The sequence below is a fragment of the Pristis pectinata genome, chromosome 8 (genome assembly GCF_009764475.1).
Source record: "Pristis pectinata isolate sPriPec2 chromosome 8, sPriPec2.1.pri, whole genome shotgun sequence".
Taxonomy (NCBI): Eukaryota; Metazoa; Chordata; class Chondrichthyes; order Rhinopristiformes; family Pristidae; genus Pristis; species Pristis pectinata.
Window position 1 is genome coordinate 554382 of NC_067412.1, and position 22376 is coordinate 576757.

Below are 22376 nucleotides of genomic sequence, written 5' to 3' on the forward strand. Positions count from 1 at the left end.
CCTTACTTGAGGAAGGATATACTGGCTTTGGAGGCAGTGCAGAGGAGGTTCACCAGGTTGATTCTGGAGATGAGGGGGTTAGCCGATGACAAGAGATTGAGTCACCTGGGATTATACTTGCTGGAATTCAGAAGAATGAGAGGGGATCTTATAGAAACATATAAAATTATGAAAGGGATAGATAAGATAGAGGCAGGAAGGTTGTTTCCACTGGTAGGTGAGACCAGAACTAGGGCACATAGCCTCAAGATTCGGGGGAATAGATTTGGGACGGAGATGAGGAGAAACTGCTTTTCCCAGAGAGTAGTGAATCTGTGGAATTCTCTGCCCAGGGAAGCAGTAGAGGCTAACTCATTAAATATGTTTAAGACACAGTTAAGTAGATTTTTTACACAGTAGGGGAATTAAGGGTTATGGGGAAAAGGCAGGTAGGTGGATCTGAGTCCACGGCCAGATCAGCCATGATCTTACTGAATGGCAGAGCAGGTGCGACGGGCCAGATGACCACCTCCTTCTTCTGTTTATGTTCTGCATAAGATCTGCATCTCCATGTTGCCGGTCATTTCAACTGCCCCTCCCCGTTCACCACAGATACGTCAGTCCTCGGCCCCCTCCACTGCCAGGAGAATTCCAAGTGCAAAATAGAGGAAGAGCACTTCATTTTCCTTCTTGGAACCGTGCAGCCTAACAGCACGAACATTGAATTCTCCCACTTTGTAATCCCCACCCCACTTCCCCACACCCCCCACCAAACATGCCTCTTCTTTCCTTCCCTTTCCTAGCCTGTCTCTCTTTCTTCTACCCACCTTTTTTTCTCTCCTTACCTTTGACCCATCTCCCAGTGAAACATAGAAAACCAACAGCACAATTCAGGCCCTTCGGCCCACAAAGTTGTGCCGAACATGTCCCTACCTTAGAAATTACTAGGCTTACCCATAGCCCTCTATTTTTCTCAGCTCCATGTACCTATCCAACAGTCTCTTAAAAGACCCTATCGTGTCCGCCTCCACCACCGTTGCCGGCAGCCCATTCCACACATTCACCACCCTCTGAGTAAAAAACTTACCCAACATCTCCTCTATATCTACTCCCCAGCACCTTAAACCTATGTCCTCTTGTGGCCACCATTTCAGCCCTGGGGAAAAGCCTCTGACTACCCACCCGATCAATACTTCTCATCACCTTATATACCTCTATTAGGTCCCCCCTCATCCTCTGTCACACCAAGGAGAAAAGGTCGAGTTCCCTCAACCTGCTTTAATAATGCATGCTCCCCAATCCAGGCAGCATCCTTGTAAATCTCCTCTGCACCCTTTCTATGGCTTCCACATTTTTCCTGTAGTGAGGTGACCAGAAATGAGCACAGTACTCCAAGTGGGGTCTGACCAGGGTCCTATATAGCTGCAACATTACCTCTCAGCTCCTAAATTCAATTCCATGATTGATGAAGGACAATACACCATATGCCTTCTTAACCACAGAGTCAACAGGTGCAGCTGCTTTGAGCATCCTATGGACTCGGACCCCAAGATCCCTCTGATCCTCCACACTGCCAAGAGTCCTACCATTAATACAAGACTCTGCCATCATATTTGACCTACCAAAATGAATCACTTCACACTTATCTGGGTTGAACTCCATCTGCCACTTCTCAGCCCAGCTTTGCATCCTATGTCCCGCTGTAGCCTCTGACAGCTCTCTATACTATCCACAACACCTTCAACCTTTGTGTCATCCACAAACTTATTACCCACCCCTCCACTTCCTCATCCAGGTCATTTATAAAAATCACAAAGAGTAAGAGTCCCAGAACAGATCCCTGAGGTACACCATTGGTCACCGACCTCCATGCAGAATACACCCTTCAACAACTACTCTTTGCCTTCTGCGGGCCAGCCAGTTCTGGATCCACAAAGCAATGTCCCCTTGGATCCCATGCCTCCTTACTTTCTCAATAAGACTTGCATGAGGTACCTTATCAAATGCCTTGCTGAAATCCACATACACTACATCTACTACTCTCCCTTCATCAATGTGTTTAGTCACATCCTCATAAAATTCAATCAGGCTCGTAAGGCAGGACCTGCCCTTGACAAAGTCATGCTGACTATTCCTAATCATATTATACCTCTCCAAATGTTCATAAATCTTGCCTCTCAGGAATTTCTCCATCAGCTTACCAACCACTGAAGTAAGACTCACTGGAAGGAAGGGAAACAAGCAGTAGTGTCATGGAACATATAGAGATTAAAGAGGAGAAGGTGCTTGCTGCCTTACAGTGAATAAGGGTAGATAAATCCCCCGGGCCTGACAAGATATTTCCTCGGACATTGAGAGAGACTAGTGTAGAAATTGCAGGGGCCCTGGAAGATATATTAAAAATGTCCTTAGCCACGGATGCAGTGCCGGGACTGGAAGGTAGCTCATATTGTTCCGTTGTTTAAAAAAGGCTCTAAAAGTAAACCAGGTAATTACAGGCCAGTGAGCCTGACATCAGTAGTAGGTAAATTATTGGAAGGTGTTCTAATAGATCGGATATACAAGTATTTGGACAGCCAAGGGCTGATTAAGGATAGTCAGCATGGCTTTGTGCGTGGTAGATCATGTTCTGGGATTTAATGCAGACAAGTGTAAGGTGTTGCATTTTGGAAGAAAAATTCAAGGTAGGACATAGACAGTAAATGGTAGGGCACTGAGGAGTGCGGAGGAACAGAGGGATCTGGGAGTTCAGATACATAATTCCCTGAAAGTGGCGTCACAAGTAGACAGGGTTGTAAAAAAGGCTTTTGGCATCCTGACATTTATAAATCAAAGTATAGGAGTTGGGATGTTATGGTGAGGTTGTATAAGACATTGGTGAGGCCAAATTTGGAGTATTGTGTGCAGTTCTGGTCACCTAGCTATAGGAAGGATATCAGTAAGATTGAAAGAGTGCAGAGGAGATTTACTAGAATGTTGCTGGGTCTTCAGGAGTTAAGTTACAGGGAAAGATTGAACAGGTTAAGACTTTATTCCTTGGACCGTAGAAGAATGAGGGAAGATTTGATAGAGGTTTACAAAATTATGAGGGGTATAGACAGAGTTAATGCAAGTAGGCTCTTTCCACCTAGATTAAGAGAGATAAGTATGAGAGGACACGGCTTTAGGGTGAAAGGGGAAAGGTTTAGGGGGAACATTAGGGGGAACTTCTTCACTCAAAGAGTGGTGGGAGTGTGGAATGGTCTGCCATCTGATGTAGCAAATCCGGGCTTACTCTTAAGTTTTAATGGATAGATACATGGACGGGAGAGGTCTGGATGGTTATGGACTGGGTGCAGGTAAATGGGACTAGCGGAATAATGTTTCGGCACAGACTAGAAGGGCCAAATGGCCTGTTTTCTGTGCTGTAGTGTTCTATGGTTCTATAATTTCCTGGGCTATCTCTACTCCCTTTCTTGAATAAGGGAACAACATCCGCAATCCTCCAATCCTCCAGAACCTCTCCCATCTCCATTGATGATGCAAAGATCATCATCAGAGGCTCCACAATCTCCTCCCTCACCTCCCACAGCAGCCTGGGGTACATCTCATCCGGTCCCGGCAACTTATCCAACTTGATGCTTTCCAAAAGTTCCAGCACCTCCTCTTTCCTAATATCTACATGCTCAAGCTTTTCAGTCTGCTGCAAGTCCTCACTACAATCACCAAGATCTTTTTCCGTAGTGAATACTGATGTAAAGTATTCATTAAGTACCTCTGCTATTTCTTCCAGATCCATACACACTTTCCCACCGTTGCACTCGATAGGTCCTATTCTTTCACGTCTTGTCCTCTTGCTCAACATAATTGTAGAATGCCTTGGGGTTTTCCTTAATCCTGCCCGCCAAGGCTTTCTCATGTCCCCTTCTGGTTCTCCTAACTTCCTTTTTAAGTTCCTTCCTGTTAGCTTTATATTCTTCCAGATCTCTGAACCTTTTGTAAGCTTTTCTCTTCCTTTTGACTAGATTTATTACAGCCTTTGTACACCACGGTTCCAGTATCTTATCGTAACTTCCCTGTCTCATTGGAACATGCCTATGCAGAACTCCACACAAATATCCCCTGAATATTTGCCACATTCCTTCTGTACTTTTCCCTGAGAACGTGTTCCCAATTTAAGCTTCCAATTTCCTGCCTGAGAGCCTCATAATTCCCTTTACTCCAACTAAACGCCTTTCGAGTCTGTCTGTTCCTATCTCTCTCCAATGCTATTGTAAAGGAGATAGTGATCATAATTCTGTCTCCAAAATGCTCTCCCACTGAGAGTTCTGACACCTGACCAGGTTCATTTCCCAATACCAAATCAAGCACAGCCTCTCCTCTTGTAGGCTTATTTACATATTTGAACCATAGAACCATGGAACAATACAGCACAATACAGGCCTTTCGGCCCACCATGTTGTGCCACCCTTCAAACCACACCTAAGACTATCTAACCCCTTCCTCCCACATATCCCTCTATCTTAAATTCCTCCATATGCTTATCTAACAATCTCTTGAACTTTTCCAATGTATCTGCCTCCACCACCACCCCAGGCAGCACATTCCATGCACCAACCACTCTCTGGGTGAAAAACCTTCCTCTGACATCTCCCTTGAACTTCCCACCCATTACCTTAAAGCCATGCCCTCTTGTTTTGAGCATTGGTGCCCTGGAAAAGAAGCGCTGGCTGTCCACTCTATCTATTCCTCTCAATATCTTGTACACCTCTATCATGTCTCCCCTCATCCTCCTCCTCTCCAATGAGAACAGCCCTAGCTCCTTTAGTCTCTCCTCATAATCCATACTCTCTAATCCAGGCAGCGTCCTGGTAAATCTCCTCTGCACCCTTTCCAACACTTCCACATCCTTCCTATAATGAGGCGACCAGAACTGGACACAGTACTCTAAGTGTGGTCTAACCAGAGTTTTGTAAAGCTACATCATCACTTCGCGGCTCTTAAACTCGATCCCACAACTTATGAAAGCTAACATCCCATAAACTTTCTTAACTACCCTATCCACCTGTGAGGCGACTTTCAGTGATCTGTAGATATGAACCCCCAGATCCCTCTGCTCCTCCACACTGCACAGAATCCTGCCATTTACCTTCTACTCCACCTTGGAGTTTGTCCTTCCAAAGTGTAGCACCTCACGCTTCTCTGGATTGAACTCCATCTGACACTTCTCAGCCCAGCTCTGCATCCTATCAATATCCCTCTGTAAGCTTCGACAGCCCTCCACACTATCCACAACACCACCAATCTTTGTGTCATCTGCAAACTTGCTAACCCAGCCTTCCACCCCCTCATCTAAGTCGTTAATAAATATCACAAAAAGTAGAGGTCCCAGAACCGATCCCTGTGGGACACCACTAGTCACAGCCCTCCAATCTGAATGCACTCCCTCCACCACAACCCTCTGCTTTCTACAGACAAGACAATTCTGAATCCACACGGCCAAGCCTCCTTGGATCCCTTGGCCTCTGACCTTCTGAAGAAGCCTACCATGCGGAACCTTGTCAAACGCCTTACTAAACTCCATGTAGACCACATCCACTGCACTACCCTCATCAATCTTCCTGGTCACCTCCTCAAATAACCCTATCAGGCTTGTGAGGCAAGACCTTCCCTTCACAAGGCCATGCTGGCTGTCCTTAATCAGTCCATGATTCTCTAAATGATCATAGATCCTATCTCTTAGAATCCTTTCTAACAGCTTACCCACCACAGACGTAAGGCTCACTGGTCTGTAATTCCCTGGACTATCCCTACTACCTTTTTTGAATAAGGGGACAACATTCGCCACCCTCCAATCCTCCGGTACCATCCCCGTGGACAACGAGGACTCAAAGATCCTAACCAATGGTTCAGCAATCTCCTCCCTCGCCTCCCAAAGCAGCCTGGGGAATATTCCGTCAGGCCCCGGGGACTTATCTGTCCTAATATTTTCTAACAGCTCCAACGTATCCTCTCTCTTGATATCTACATACTGTAGAACATTACCCTCACCTACACTCTTCTCAGCATCATCATGACCCCTCTCCTTGGTGAATACTGAAGAGAAGTATTCATTGAGAACCTCACCCACTTCCACAGCTTCCAGGCACATCCTCCCACCTTTGTGTTTAATCGGACCTACCTTTACTCTAGCCATCCTTCTGCTCTTCAGGTACGAGAAAAAAGCCTTGGGATTCTCCTTAACCCTACTCGCCAAAGCCTTTTAATGTCCCCTCCTCACTTTCCTCAGCCCTTTCTTAAGTTCCTTCCTTGCTACTCTATATTCCTCACGAGCCCTGTCGGATCCTTGCTGCTTACACCTTATGTATGCTGCCTTCTTCTTCCTAACTAGTTGTTCCACCTCTCTCGTCACCCACGGTTCCTTCACCCTACCATTCCTTCTCTGCCTCACCGGGACAAATTTATCCCTAACATCCTGCAAAAGATCCCTGAACATCGACCACATCTCCATAGTACATTTCCCTTCAAAAATGTCATCCCAATTTACACTCTCAAGTTCTCGCCTTATAGCCTCATATTTCGCATTTCCCCAATTAAATATCTTCCCATCCTCTTTGCTCCTATCCCTGTCCATGACAATTCTAAAGGTTGTGGAACAATGGTCGCTGTCTCCCAAATGCTCACCCACTGATAGATCTGTCACATGTCCCGGTTCATTACCTAAAACTAGGTCTAATATGGCATTCCCTCTAGTCGGCCTGTCAACATACTGTGTCAGGAATCCGTCCTGGACACACTTAACAAACTGCACCCCTTCTAAACACTGGGCACTAAGTAGGTGCCAATCAATATTTGGAAAGTTGAAGTCTCCCATTATAATAACCCTGTTATTTTCGCATCTTTTGGAAAACTGCCTCCCAATCTGCTCCTCAGTATCCCTACTGCTACCGGGGGGCCTACAGAATACTCCCAGAGGGTAACTGCCCCATTCTTGTTCCTAACTTCCACCCATATTGACTCCAGAGAGGATCCTTCTCCATTATCTACCCTTTCTGCAGCTGTAACAGTATCCTTGACTAGTATCGCCAGCCCTCCTCCTCTTCTGCCCCCACCTCTTCTCCCCCTCTCACTATCCCTTTTAAAACACTGAAAACCAGGAATATTCAATATCCATTCCTGCCCCGATGTCAGCCATGTCTCTGTAATAGCCACAATATCATAGTCCCATGTACTAATCCAAGCTCTCAGTTCATCATCCTTATTGCTGATGCTTCTTGCGTTTAGGTAAATGCACTTTAGCCCATCCACCTTCCTACTTTTATAGCCTGTACTCTGCTTCTCCTTCCTCAAAGCCTCCCTACCTGTCAGATCTGACTCTTCCCCATCCCCTTCTTCCTCTGACCTACTCCTCTGGTTCCTTTCCCCCTCGCAAACTAGTTTAAACCCTCCTGAACCACCCTAGCAAACCTGGCCGCAAGGATATTGGCCCCCCTCAGGTTCAGGTGTAACCCATCCTCTCTGTACAGGTCCCACCTTCCCCAGAAGAGATCCCAATGATCCAAAAATCTAAAACCCTCCCTCCTACACTACCTTCTCAGCCACGCATTTATTTGCCATCTCCTCCTATTCCTACCTTCACTATCGCGTGGCACTGGCAGCAATCCCGAGATCGCTACCCTCGAGGTCCTGTTCTTCAGCCTTCTGCCTAGCTCTCTAAACTCACTTTTCAGGACCTCATCCCTCTTCCCACCTATGTCGTTGGTACCAACATGAACCACAACTTCTGGCTGTTCTCCCTCCCGCTCTAGAATCCTGTGGACCTGATCAGTGACATCCTGGACCCTGGCACCTGGGAGGCAACATACCATCCGGGATTCATGCTCACTGTCACAGAACCTCCTATCTGTTTCCCTGACTATCGAGTCCCCTATCACTACCGCCTTCCTCTTCTCCTCCCTTCCCTTCTGAGCAGCAGGACCGGTCCCAGTGCCGGATACCTGGCTACTGCCGCTAGGCCCCGGCAGGTCATCTCCCTCAACAGCCTCCAAAGCGGAGAACCTGTTACTGAGGGGAACAGCCTCCGGGGTCCTCTGCTCTATCTGCCTGTTTGTTTTCTTTTTCCTTTCCCCTCCCCTGACAGCCACCCTTCAGTCTACTTCCTGGACTCCAGAAGTTCCTGCTCTAAGGGGGTGTGACCGTCTCCTGATGTACAGTATCTACATAACTCTCCCCCTCCCTGATGCTGCGCAGTGTTTGAAGCTGCAACTCCAGCTCATCGACTGTGAGCCGAAGTTCCTCCAGCCTCAAGCACTTACTGCAGATGTGGCCAGTGTGGACCACAGCAAGGTCCACGAGCTCCCACATCAAGCAGCTGCAGCACACCACCATGTCCTCCATCTGAACCAATTCTTTTCTCCCCTAGTTTTTCTACTTAAAAATTTTATAGCAGATAACAGGTAAACCTTACCTTTACCTACCTACCAGCTACTCACCCGCCTTGCCCCTTTACGCCTAAGCCCCTTAAACCAAAGCCCGACCACTCTGCTCCCACTCACTCAGCTGCCCGCTCCGACGCTGCCCACTGGATATGGCGGTTTGCTTTTTAAATTGCCCGCGCCTTACCTGCTGACATCACGTGCCTGCGCAGTCCAGCCCTCACTATTCCTGATTAAAAACTTATAAAACAACTTAAAAAAGAACCTTATAAAAACTAACCCTTATAATAAAAACCCTATTAAAAAAAAAGAAAAAACTTATTTGTGTCAAGAATCCTTCCTGAACACACTTAACAAACTCCACCCCATCTAAACCCCTTGCTGTATGGAGATGTCAATCGATATTTGGGAAATTAAAATCTCCCATCACAGCAACTCTGTTATTATCACACCTTTCTGGGATCTGTTTCCCTATCTGCTCCTCAATATCCCTGTTACTACTGGGCAGCCTATAAAGTTATTGACCCCTTCCTGTTACTAACCTCCACCCACAGAGACTCCGTAGACAGTGTCTCCATGACGTTCACCTTTTCTGCAGCTGTGACACTATCTCTGGTCAACAGTGCCGCTCCCCCACCTCTTTTGCCTCCCTCCCTGTCCTTTCCGAAACATCTAAAACCCGGCACTTGAAGTAACCATTCCTGTCCCTGAGCCGTCCAGGTCTCTGTAATGGCCACCACATCGTAGCTCCAAGTATTTATCCAAGCTCTAAGTTCATCCACCTTGTTCACAATACTCCTTGCGTTAAAATAGACACATCTCAAACCATCTGCCTGAGCACGTCCCTTCTCTGTCACCTGCCTGTCCTCCCTCTCATACCAACTACAAGATTTCTCTATTTGAGAACCAAACACCTCTTCCCCAGTCTCTCCAGTTTGGATCCCACCCCCAAACAATCCAACAATTCTAATTTAAACTCTCCCCAGCAGCCTTAGCAAACCTCCCCGCCAGGATATTGGTCCCGCTGGGATTCAAGTGCAACCCGTCCTTTTTATACAGGTCATACCTGCCCCAAAAGAGGCCCCAATGACCCAGAAATCTAAATCCCTGCTCCTTACTCCAATCCCTCAGCCACGCATTTAACCTCCACCTCATTCTAGTCCCATACTGACTGTCGCGTGGCACAGGCAGTAATCCTGAAATTACTACCTTTGAGGTCCTGCTTCTCAACTTCCTTCCTAACTCCCTATAGTCTTTTTTCAGGACCTCATCCCCTTTCCCTACCTATGTCATTGGTACCAATATGTACCACGACCTCTGGCTGTTCTCCTTCCCTCTGCAGGATATCTTGGATGCGATCTGAAACATCCTGGACCCTGGCACCTGGGAGGCAAACTACCATCCAAGTTTCCTTCCTGCATCCACGGAATTGCCTGTCTGCCCCCCTAATGATAGAGTCCCCTATCACCACTGCCCTCCTCTCTCCTTCCCTACCCTTCTGAGCCACAGGGCTGGACTCTGTGCCAGAGGCACTGGCACTGTTGCTTCCCCCAGGTAGACTGTCTTCCCCAACAGTACTCAAGCAGGAGAACTTATTGTCAAGGGGTACAGCCACAGGGGTACTCTCTAGTACCTGACTCTTCCCCTTCCCCCTCCTGACTGTGACCCACTTGCCTGTCTCCCGTTGCCCTGGTGTGACCACCTGCCTATAACTCCTTTCTATCACCTCTTTATTCTCCCTGACCAGACGAAGGTCATCAAGCTGCATCTCCAGTTTCCTAACGCAGTCCCTCAGGAGCTGCAGCTCGACACACTGGGTGCAGATGTGGTCGTCCTGGAGGCTGGGAAACTCCAGGACCTGCCACATCTGACACCGAGCACAGAAAACTGCACTCATACTGCTCCCTTTCCTCAAATCACCTACTTCGCCTTGCCCCGTTACCATCTAAGCCCGTTGAGCCAAAGCCCAATCACTCTGCTACCTCTCACTCCGCTGCCCGCTCCGAACGCTGCCCGCTGGATATGGTGGTCTTCTTTTTAAACTGCTCGCGCGCTACCTGCTTGTGTCACGTGGCTGTGCAGTCTTGCCCACTATTCCCGATTAGAGAGAAAAAAAACTTAGCTGCTCTGAAGTTCGAAGTTCGCCAAAACAACCCAAAACGCGGATCTGTCTCCCCTCCTCCCCCACACCTGCCTATCACTATCTCTTACCTGCATCCACCTATCACCACCTTGTGCCCACCCCACCTCCCCTCTTTTGTCCACCTATCACTGCTCTGCTTTTCCCTGTTACAGTATATATTGGGCTTCCCCTTTTCCTATCTTCAGCCCTGAAGAAGGATCCTGACCCAAAACGTTGACCGCCTGCTTTTCTCCACAGATGCTGCCTGGCCTGCTGAGTTCCTCCAGCATCATCGTGTTTTTCATCTAGATTCCATCATCTGCAGTCCTTTGTTTCTCTTCTCTCTTATGTTCTAACATTGGGAGAGTTAAGATCCCCACATCTATAACCCTATTGCTGTTACACCTTTCTGCAATTTGCTCACATATCTGTTCCTCTAATTCCCAGTGATGATTGGGAATTCTGCAGTATATCCCAGCAAAGTGATCACTCTCTCTTATTGCTAACTTCTCCCATTAATTGTCATTGATTCGTTAACCTGTTGTGAATGTTGGGAGCATTCAGATAATCCCCTTTAATTTTATTATTTTAACATTCAGAACTTTGACCTCACTTTATGTTTTGCCACCTATTTCACTTAGTACTTTTCTAAATTTCTACTCCCACATTGTTTCTCTCTTTCCTGAATTCCCTTGAGATCCCCATTCCATTGCCAAGCTAGTTTAATGGAAGTTTAATGGAAGGACCCAGGACATAGGCATAGAGTACTGCAGCACAGAAACAGGCCCTTCTAGTGCATGCCAGCCTGACCTTCTGCCTAGTCCCATTTACCTGAACCCAGATCACATCCCTCCAAACCTCTCCCATCCGTGTACCTATCCAAACCTCTCTTAAATGTTACAATTGAACCTGCATCCACCACTTCCGCTGGCAGCTCGTTCCACACTCGCACCACCCTCTGAGTGAAAAAGTTCCCCTCAGATTCCCCTTAAATATTTCACCTTTCACCCTAAACCTATGTCCTCTAGTTCCGTCTCACCCAACCTGAGGGAAAAAAGTCTGCATGCATTCACCCTATCTATACCCCTCATAATACCTCTATAAGATCACCCCTCATTTTCCTGCGCTCCAGGTAATAAAGTCCTAACCTATTCAACCTTTCCCTGTAACTCAGGTCCTCAAGTCCCAGCAACATCCGTGTAAATTTTCTCTGCACTCTTTCAAGCTGATTGATATCTTTCCTGTAGGTAGGTGACCAGAACTGCACACAATACTCTAAATTCGGCCTCACCAACATCTTGTACAACTTCAACACAACATCCCAACTCCTGTACTCAATGCCCTGATTTATGAAGGCCAATGTGCCAAAAGCTCTCTTTATGACCCTATCTACCTGTGACGCCATTTTCAAGGAACTATGGATCTGTATTCCCAGGTCCCTTTGTTCTACCGCACACCTCAGAGCCCTACCATTCACTGTGTAAGTCTTACCCTGGTTTGTCCTCCCAAAGCGCATCACCTCACACTTGTCTGCATTAAATTCCATCTGCCATTTTTCAGCCCATTTTCCTAGCTGGGCAAGATCACGCTGCAAGCTTTGATAGCCTTCCTCGCTGTCCACTACGCCCCCAATCTTGGTGTCATCTGTAAATTTGCTGATCCAATTTACCACATTATCATCTAAATCATTAATATAGATGATAAACAACAATGGACCCAGCACCGATCCCTGTGGCACACCACTAGTCACAGGCCTCCAGTCAGAGAGACAACCATCTACTACCACTCTCTGTCTTCTCCTGCTAAGCCAATGTTGAATCCAATTGATTACTTCATCTTGAATGCCAAGTGACTTAACCTGCAGGAGCAGCCTCCTATACGGGACTTTGTCAAAGGCCTTGCTAAAGCCCTTGTATACAACGTCCACCACCTTTCCCTCATCGACCTTCTTGGTAGCCTCCTCGAAAAACTCTATAAGATTGGTTAAACATGATTTACCACCCAGAAAGCCATGTTGACTCTCCCTCATTAGGCCCTGTCTATCCAATTACTTATATATCCTGTCCCTCAGAATACCTTCCAATAATTTACCCACAACTGACATCAGGCTCATTGGCCTATAATTTTCCGGCTTATCCTTAGAGCCTTTCTTGGACAACGGAACAACATTAGCTATCCTCCAGTCCTCCGGCACCTCACCCGTGGCTAAGAACATTTTAAATATCTCTGCCAGGGCCCCTGCAATTTCTGCACTAGCCTCCCACAAGGTCCAAGGGGACACATTGTCAGGCCCTGGGGATTTATCCACCTTCAATCGCCTCAAGACAGCCAGCACCACCTCTTCCATAATCCAGATACAGTCCATGACCTCACTACTCTTTTGCCTCAGTTCTATAGTCTCTGTGTCTGTCTCCAGAGTAAATATGGATGCAAAAATTCATTTAAGATCTCCTCCATCACTTTTGGCTCCATGCTTAGATGGCCACACTGATCTTCAAGAAGACCAATTTTGTCCCTTGCTCTTAATATATAGCTATAGGAACCCTTGGGATTCTCTTTCACCCTGTCTGCCAGAGCAATATTATGTCCTCTTTTTGCCCACCTCATTTCTCTCTTAAGTGCTCTCTTGCATTTCTTATATTCGTCAAGCACCTCATTTGATCCTAACTGCCTGTACCTGATATGCACCTCCTTTTTCTCAGTATCTCTCAATAACCAAGGTTCCCTAAATCTGTTAGCCTTGCCTTTTATTCTATCAGGAACATACAGATTCCGTACTTTCAATATTTCACTTCTAAAGGCTTCCCTCTTACCAACCATCTCTTTGCCAGAAATCAGCCTATCACAGTCTATGCCTGCCAGATCCCTTCTGATGCCATCAAAATTGGCCTTACTCCAATTTAGAATCTCAACCCGAGGACCAGTCGTACCCTTCTCCATGATTGTCTTGAAACCAATGGAATTATGATGACTAGATCCAAAGTGTTCCCCTACACACACTTCTGACACCTGCCCTGTCTCGTTCCCTACAAGGAGATCCAGTATCACTCTCTCTCTAGTTGGGACCTCCACATATTGTTTGAGGAAACTTTCCTGAACACATTTGACAAATTCTATCCCATCCAATCGTTTTACAGTATGGGAGTCCCAGTCAATATGTGGAAAGTTAAAATCACCTACTATCAACAACTTTATTTTTCTTGCAACTGTCTGCTATCTCCCTACATAGTGGGCAGAGGGGCAAGGTCCCCGTGCATGGGGTAAGGCCCACAGTGGAGGAGGTGAAGAAGCAGGGGTCCCTTTTGGGTGCATGTTTTGTAAACCAAAGGAGATGAAGTCCAGTGTCTGTGATGGGGCTACTTGCAGCAGCAGGTCATTGGGACGTGCCTACAATTACTGGAACCTGCCTAGTTTAGCAACAGATTATCCACAGACATACACACATACCTTGACACTTATCTCCTTGGACAATCCTGTTTGGTACTGGGGGTAAACACTTAAACTGACAGTGTTGAGCTGTTGGGCCCCCTTGGGTTGTGTCACCTTCTCTGGAGAGTTCTGCAGGTGGTTAATCCATTCTGTGGGATCCTGTGGTTCGGAAGTACTTCCAGAGTGTAGGGTGGCATCCGGACTGTGGGCCTTGCTGAGCCAATGTCTGCTCGTACTTGAGCCATTTGTCTTTTGTTCTGTTGGATATTCATGCAGCGACTCAGGTCGAGACCAACATCTCCTCTGAATATGGAAGGGTTGAGATGGGATGTCAAGGCTGCTCGTTCGGACACAGTAGGCCTGTCTTTTCTCAGTAACGTGCAAAAGCTCAAGCTGCCGGCTTGGGAGAACAAAGTCACTGTCGTAGAGCGGCAGATGTCTGGCGTCCTGGTGGCCACTGCTCAGTAGCTGTGACTGGGGCCCATGTGCCCTGAGGACATCCGGAGCACCATCCTGCAGGTTGAGGCTGAGTCTTCTGCTGCTGTTACCAGAGGAGGAGGGGATGAGGTCCAGCTCTCTGGGGCTCTCTCTGGAATCATGATCACTGGATGTGGCTAGAAATACCTCTGAGGAACCTTCTTCATCTGCTGCAGTAGGGGAACCTGGGAAGGACAGAAGGGATTCCTTCAACACTGCCACTGTGGAATGAGAGGTCTGGAGTGGGACCCATGTGGATGTCGCACTCTCTACCACAGCATGAGAATTACACAAGAACATTTAGAGACCGGAGAAGGTTCTGTCTATTAATCACTGTGATAAGAATGGACTCTGATTTCCTGAACTGTAGAAATTTTGGTCATTTTGGTCAAAGGTCTGGCGTGGCACAGGTACAACCCACAGAACTCTCCATCAGGGGAGGAGAGTCCAGGAGACTTCCTGAAACCATAGACGGGGCAAAGATCTGGGAAGCTGGAATCTGTGCAATGGTATGAGCAGTCATATCAGTCTGATCCGATCACAAAGGTTTCAGGGGAGAATGTGAGTCACAGAGAGATACAGCACAGAAACAGGCCCTTCAGCCCACCAGTCCACACTGACCATCCATCACCCATGTACACCAACCCTACCCTAACCCATTTTATTCTCCCCACATTCCACCCCTCACCCACACACTGGGAGACAACTCACAGCGGCAGATTAATCCACTGACCCGCACATCTTTGGGATGTGGGAGGAAACCGGAGCACCCAGGGGAAACCCACAGTCACAGGGAGAACTTGCAAGCTCCACACAGACAGCGCCAGAGGTTGGGATTGAACCCGGGTCTCTGGAGCTGTGAGGCCGTGGCTCTACCCGTTGTGCTACTGGGCCGCACTATTCCCTCACGTCACAGGCACAGGGCTGATTGGGGCAAATTACACTGAAGTAAACAGAACAACTGAAGATGCAGTGTTGAAGGTTAATTGGAAGATGAATTCAAAGTCTGACTGATGCCCAGCGTCCCGTCCCTGTTGTTCCTTACCCGTTCGAAGGGTGAGATGTCTGTGCTTGGTCTCTGGAGAGGGGCTGGGTGATGGCAGGTAATCAGGACTGGTGGAAGTGGTTTGCAGGTCTGCCTTCTTTCTGTCTCTGGTGAAGTCGAGCAGCCAGCTCAGTGGAATGCCCCCCGGAGGCTGTTTGTACCTGGCATACTGCAGAACGTCCATTATCCAGCGCACCTCCCGCCAAATCTCCTCCATTTTCTGAGGGAAACAGCAGAGACCAACCATCAGATAATGTGTCGTTTCCCGAACAGAGAGCTTCCCATAACCCAGTCTGTACATCACCACACCATGACTTTCCAGTATCAGAACATACTCGGTTTCGATTCACACTTGACTGAGTGGGAAGCCAGTTGGGGGCTGTGGTGCTGGAATGGAACTCCAGGTTTCCAGTGCTTGCCTGAACTGATCCTTGCTCAGGGACAGATGCTGAGATGTAAAGTGGTAGCCCTTTACTATGGTCAATGTAATTGGTCTTCCTGCTGGCATGTACCTACCACTATGTGCTGGTTTTATTCCCTGGAATAGAAATGCCGTGGGATTCACTGTCCGCTGCCAACACAAGCGGAATGACGGACAGGTTGTGGTGACTGAGACAATCATAGCTCCATCTATGATGAACTCTCCCAGGCAGGAGACAGAGGCAGCTTTCAGCCCGTCGTATGATCTGGCTTTGCTCCTGTCACATATCTCTCCAGCCAGCACCAGTGACTCCAGCAGTTTACCTGGTATGTCAGGGGTTGGTTCAGACCATGGATCATCGGTCAGATCCAAGGCTGTCAGGAGGTTCTGCCCTGCCTTTCGAAATCTTTGCTTCAAAGGAGCATCAGAATCCTGGAATTTTTTTTCCCATGGAATCCACTGCCTTCAGAACAATAATAAACAAAGTGTTTTTAAAGGTAAGCACAGATTTAAAAGGTTCTGTCATCTCAGAATGTTACAGACTATGAACAAAGTCCCCACTGAATGTGAATCAAGTTAGGAGCAGCAGGCTGGTATATTCAGTGGGGTCTGCTGAAGCTCTGGGTTGGCTTGATGTTGCTTCTGTTGGAGGTTGTTCCATAATACTGTCCTTGTAAGTCCTCATCACTCATTCTCTCAGGAACATAGGAGGAACAGCAGCAGGAGAAGGCCACTCTGCCCCTCAAACTTGCCCCACCATTCAATGTGACCGTGGCTGATCTACGCCGGCCTCAACTCCCCTTCTGTGCTCGTTCCCCACACCCCTCGATTCCTTCATCTGTCAAATATTTATCCACCTCCACCTTAAATACTTCCAATGATCCTGCCTCCACCACCTGTGGGGGCAGAGAACTCCAGAGGTTCACCCGCCGACAGAAGACATTTCCATCACCTCGGTGTTGAATGACCAGCCCCTTGTAGTTATGTCCCCTTGTTGGAGACTCTCCCACTGGTGAAAACATCACAATATCTACCTTAGGATCTTATATGTTTGAATATGGTCACCCCTCATTCTGCTGAACCCCAAGGAATATAGACCCAAACTATTCAGTCTGTCTTGGTGGGACAACCCTCTCATCCCAGGAATTACCCTGGTCAGTCTCCCATGGACAGCCCCCAATGTTACGATACCTTTTTTAGGTAAGGGGACAAGAACTGTGCACAATACTTCAGGTGAGTCCTCACCAACACCCTGTACAACTGGAACACAACCTCCCTATTTGTAAACCCCAACCCCTTTGCAATAAAGACCAACATACTGTTTGCCTTTACTTGTTGAACCTGCCTGCTGATGTTTTGTGATTCACGCACTGGAACACCTCGATCCCTCTGAACCTCACTCACCTGTAGTCTCTCTCCATTTAGATAATAATCTGCCTTCTGATTCCCCTTACCGCAGTGCATGCCCTCACACTTCCCCACATCAAACTCCATGTACCAGGTTTTCACCCATTCCCTCAGTCTCTCTATCCACAACACGCCCTTCCATCTATTTTCGTATCATCAGCAAATGTGGACACCTTACACACTGTTCCTTCTCCGGCTCATTCATGTAAATAGTGAACAACTGTGGGCCAGGAACTGATCCCTGGGATACCCCACCTGTTATCTCATTCCAGAGAGAGTAGGGCCCGTCTATTCCAACTCTCTGTTTTCTACTCGACAGCCAGTTTCAATCCATTCCAACACACTTCCTTTGATACCCTGGACTTTTAATTTATGCATTAGCCTCATGTCAAATGCCTTTTGCAAATCTAAATACACTACATCAACAGATCCCCCCGTCAACCCTCCCTGTTACATCCTCAGAATTCAAGCAAATTTGTCAAACGTGATTGATTTTTCCTAAAAACATGTAAATTAGGTTTAATTATATTCAGCTTTCCTGACTGATTGATCATCGACTGTAGCATTTTGCCAAAATTAGATGGTAAACTAACTGCCAGTAGTTCCCCACCTTCTGCCTTCCTGCTTCCTCAACAAAGGCTCACACTGGTGGTTTTCCAATCTTCCGGCTCCCTCCCAGAGTTTAGCAAGTTCGGAAAGATTTGAACCACAGGGTCCACCATCTCTGCAGTCACTTCCTTTAATCCCCTAGCGTGCAGTCCATTGGGTCCTGGTGACTTGTTCACCTTTAGCCCCCTGAGTTTCACCAATACTTTATCCCTTGAAATTGGGATTTCTGTAAGTTCTACCATGTTATTTGTAATTAGCCCATCTGATATCTTGGGGCTATTAGCCGATGTCTTCCATGGTGAAGACGGGTGCAGTAAATTCATTCGATACATCTGCCATTTCTTTGTTTGCTGTTCTTAATTCACCAGCCTCGTTTTCAGACGTCCCACATTTACCTTAGCCACCCTCTTCCTATTTATGTTTCCATGGAAATGTTTAATACATGCAACCTTCCTCTCAACATTTACTTTCTCCCTTCTTATGAATATTTTACTCTCCTGCTGCTGGATCCTGAAAACTCCCATCCTCTGGTCTCCCACCAGCCCTTGCCACTTTGTCTACCCTACTTCACAATTTAACAGTATCCTCCTTTGTTAACCACAGATTGTGCCTCTTTCTCATGGAACCCCTCTCTGATTGGGATAAACTCGAACTGAGCATTATAGACCAGCTGTTTGAACATCTGCCACTGTTCCTCTGCTGACCTGTCTCTCAGCTCGTTTCCCCAGTCCACCTTAGACAACTCCTCCTTTGCAACTTTAGGATTGTCCCTATTTAAAACGAATTCACTGGTTATGGACCTCTGGGTGTTCATCCACAAACTGCATTTGGAGTTCTATCGTATTGTGCTCACTACCCCCAGGGATCTTTAACCACAAGACCTCTAATTAATCCTTCCTCATTACATGAGATCAATCTAAAGTAGCCCATTCCTGGGTAAGCTGCACAATGTACTGCTCGAAAACACAACCTCTGATGCACTCCACAAACTCTTCTTCTCCGATACCCTTGTCAGTTTAGTTCGTTCAATCAACATGTAGATTAAAATCTCCCATGATATTTGCATTCCCTTCAAACATGCCCTGGAAACTCTGCCCCATCGAGAGGTCACACTTTGGTAACCTGCAGACCACCCCCACCCATGCCGTCCTTCCCCTGCTGTTCATGATCTCAACCCAAACCGATCCTACATCACTATCCACGGCCTTTATATGACGACTTAGCACTGCTGTGGCACCTTCCTTAATTAACATCACCACCCCACATCCTTTCCCCTTTGGCCTGTCTCCTTGAACCAGTGTACATGCTGATACAACACCAGGCAAGACCCTTATCCTTGGTTAATGACCCCAGACACACTTTGCACTGCCTGCAGGTGATCGGTTGGACTGCAGCAACAACAGCTGGACCACAGAACATCTGCTCACCTGAATAAAGTCCTGGACTTGCTGATTCCTCTGTTTAGCTGCTACCACCTCAGAATCAGAGAAAGCCTCACGCAGTGCCTGTTGGGAGAGGAGCAGGTCCAATTCCAGCAGTGCTGACACTTGGCAGTATTGGCTGATGAATGGCTTGTCGTAAGTGAAGAAATGAACTGAGGGAGAAAGTGGACACACAGTCACACGTGGACCAGACCTCATTTGGTTGTGGCCCAAACAGCTTTATCAACACTAAGTTTGGCAACAATAAAAGTCTGGTCAAACCAACAGCGTAAACTTCAATCTCAAAGCCAAATTGAGATCCATAACCAGTCAGCCTCTCAAAGACTCGACGGACAGAACACACGATCTCAGCAAAAGTGGACAAAGGTGTTATTTTCTCAAGATAAATTCCAAAACTGATAAGAAAAGCCCAAAGTAAATTAAATGTACAGTTCTAAACTACTTGTGTTTCAATGTTCTTCTGCATAACACCCCAAAAAAGGCACTACACAGTTGAACTCATGACAACACAGCATTAAATCATTTTGTAAAGGCTTTGGAGTTCATCAACACCAGTCGTTAACAGAACCACAAGAATACAACACAAAGGGAGACCATTTGGCCCATCAGTGTCTATGCTGACTTGTTGAGAAAGAACCTTCCAGCAGATCATAGCTCTTTAAGTCCACACCCTCTACTGTTAAATGTGAGGAAGGTTCTGCCTTCCTGCCAGCGTAGACATGAGATGTTCCACCACCCCTCTAACCCAGCCACTGATTACTGGTATCCACGCCCCTTTGTCCTTGAATCCTTTGCTCAGGGAAATTAGTTCTCCTATTTACTTTATTAAACTCCCAGAATGTTAACCAGCACAGCCTCTTTGATTCCAAAGAAAACAACCAAGAAAGTTGAAAACACATAGACCATAAAAGCTTCTCTAGATCTGTACAAAGGAAAAGATGAGCAAAAGTTAATGTGGGTCTTTTACAGACTGAGGCACAAGAAATTATATCAGTGAATAAGGAAATGACAGAGACAGAGAACAAATATTTTGGTTCTGTCCTCACGGATTATACAAGAACATCCCTGAACTAATGAAGAACAGTAGGGCGAATGAACATCTGAAAAAAGTTAGACTTCTTAAAGAATAGTATTTAAATTATTGGGAATGAAATCCAACAGCTTCCCCAGACCTGATGAGCTGGCAGCCAAGAGGAGAGTGTGAGGATCGTAGATGCACAGGTTCATCTTCCAAAGTCACAGAAACTGTACAGCAGGCCCATAAAGTAGGAGTGTAGCAAACATAACCCCACTGCTTCCAAAATAGGGGAGAGCAAAATCAGGGAACTATAGACCCCTCAGAGTGACATCACCAGAATTCACTGCTGAGGAAGCAGTAATAGGGCAATTTAGAGATTAATGACATTATTGGATTTATGGAGGGAAACAATCTGTGGTTGAGCATTCTGTTGTTTCTGAGACTGTAGCTAGCAGAAGACCAGAGAGAACCACAGAGGTGGTGTATTTGCACTTTTAGAAGGCCTTTTATTAGATGCCACAGAAGTTATGACACCAAAGTACAGCACATGGCATTGTTAAACATCAGATGGCAGAGGGTAGGAAGGACAGATTATATCCTGGAACCTGTGACTACGGGGGTGCTGCATGGATGGTTCTGGGAACCTATTCATCACAGTCTATATCAATGAACTGGATGAGGGAACCAGGTGTAATATATCTAAGTTTCCTGATGGTAAAAAGGTGGCAGTGTGGATTGTGAGAAGGACACAGGGAGGGTTCGGGAAATGCAGGGAGGGTTCGGGGGACACAGGGAGGGTACGGGGACACAGGGAGGGTACGGGGACACAGGGAGGGTTCAGGGGGATATGGACAGGCTAAGTGAAGGAATATAATGTGGAGAAAAATGTCAAAGAAACAAAAAAGTCGAGTATTCTTTAAACGTTGAGAGTTTGTCGGGTGTGGGTGTTCAGAGAGACTCTGGTGTTCTCGTATCTACACCACAAAGTTATGTCCAGGTACAGGAAGTGATAGGAAGGGGAGTGGTGTGTTGGCTTTCGAAGGAAGAACAATTATGGAAGGAAGATTGAAGTTCAAGAGTAGAGACATCTTCCTCCAGTCACATCGAGCCCTGGTAAAACTGCATCTGGAACATTGTGTCCAAGTCTGGTGTCCTTACGAGGAAAGGAAATACTTCTGAGAGAGGGAGCACAGCAAAGTTTGACCAGAGCGACTCCTGCAGAGACATGAAGAGACGGGGCTGATACTCTCATGAGTTTAGAAGAATGAAAGTGGCCTCACTGAAACCGATATTTGCTCCTCTCTCGGCAGACCCCGACTGGTCCATTGGAAACTTCCAGCATTTTCCTCTTGGTTTCAGTTTCAGTAACAGCTCTGACCTGCAGTTCAGATCTTTAGCACCTGCCAGCTCCCCTCCCTCTCCTTCCCCCTCCCCCCACCTTCTTATCCCGGCTTTTGCCCTCTTTCTTTCCACTCCTGATGAAGGGTCTCAGCCCAAAACGTCGACTGTTTATTTCCCTCCACAGATGCTGCCCGACCCGTTGAGTTCCTCCAGATTCTACTATCCACAGAACTTCGTGTGTCCACATTTTTAACACCTTCACCCCCTCTAAATGCCCCCATTGAACCACAACCCAGGCAGCAGGGTAAACCGTGCGACCACTTGTACAAACTCGGCCTCACCCTGCCAGGCGTATTCCCTCCGTGCCCCTCACTACTCCCCCACCCTCACTCATACCCTCACTCCTCCCTCGTCCTCACTCCTCCCCCTCACTACTCCCCCACCCTCACTCATACCCTCACTCCTCCCTCGTCCTCACTCCTCCCCCCTCACTACTCCCCCACCCTCACTCATACCCTCACTCCTCCCTCGTCCTCACTCCTCCCCCCTCATTGTTCCCCCACCCTCACTCATACCCTCACTCCTCCCTCGTCCTCACTCCTCCCCCCTCACTACTCCCCCACCCTCACTCATACCCTCACTCCTCCCTCGTCCTCACTCCTCCCCCCTCAC

The 22376-nt window shown here is 47.2% G+C and overlaps 1 protein-coding gene across 1 annotated transcript in view; it reads right to left on the reverse strand.

Moving 5' to 3' along the window:
• LOC127573195 (ankyrin repeat and fibronectin type-III domain-containing protein 1-like) overlaps positions 1-22376 on the reverse strand; it is a 141391-nt gene that overhangs the window by 19435 nt on the left and 99580 nt on the right. The window contains exons 17-19 of the mRNA XM_052021192.1: positions 19331-19497; positions 15467-15686; positions 13963-14606 (exon numbers count right to left, since the gene is read on the reverse strand). Coding sequence (XP_051877152.1) covers positions 13963-14606; positions 15467-15686; positions 19331-19497 — 1031 coding nt within the window. The remainder of the gene's footprint in view (positions 1-13962; positions 14607-15466; positions 15687-19330; positions 19498-22376) is intronic.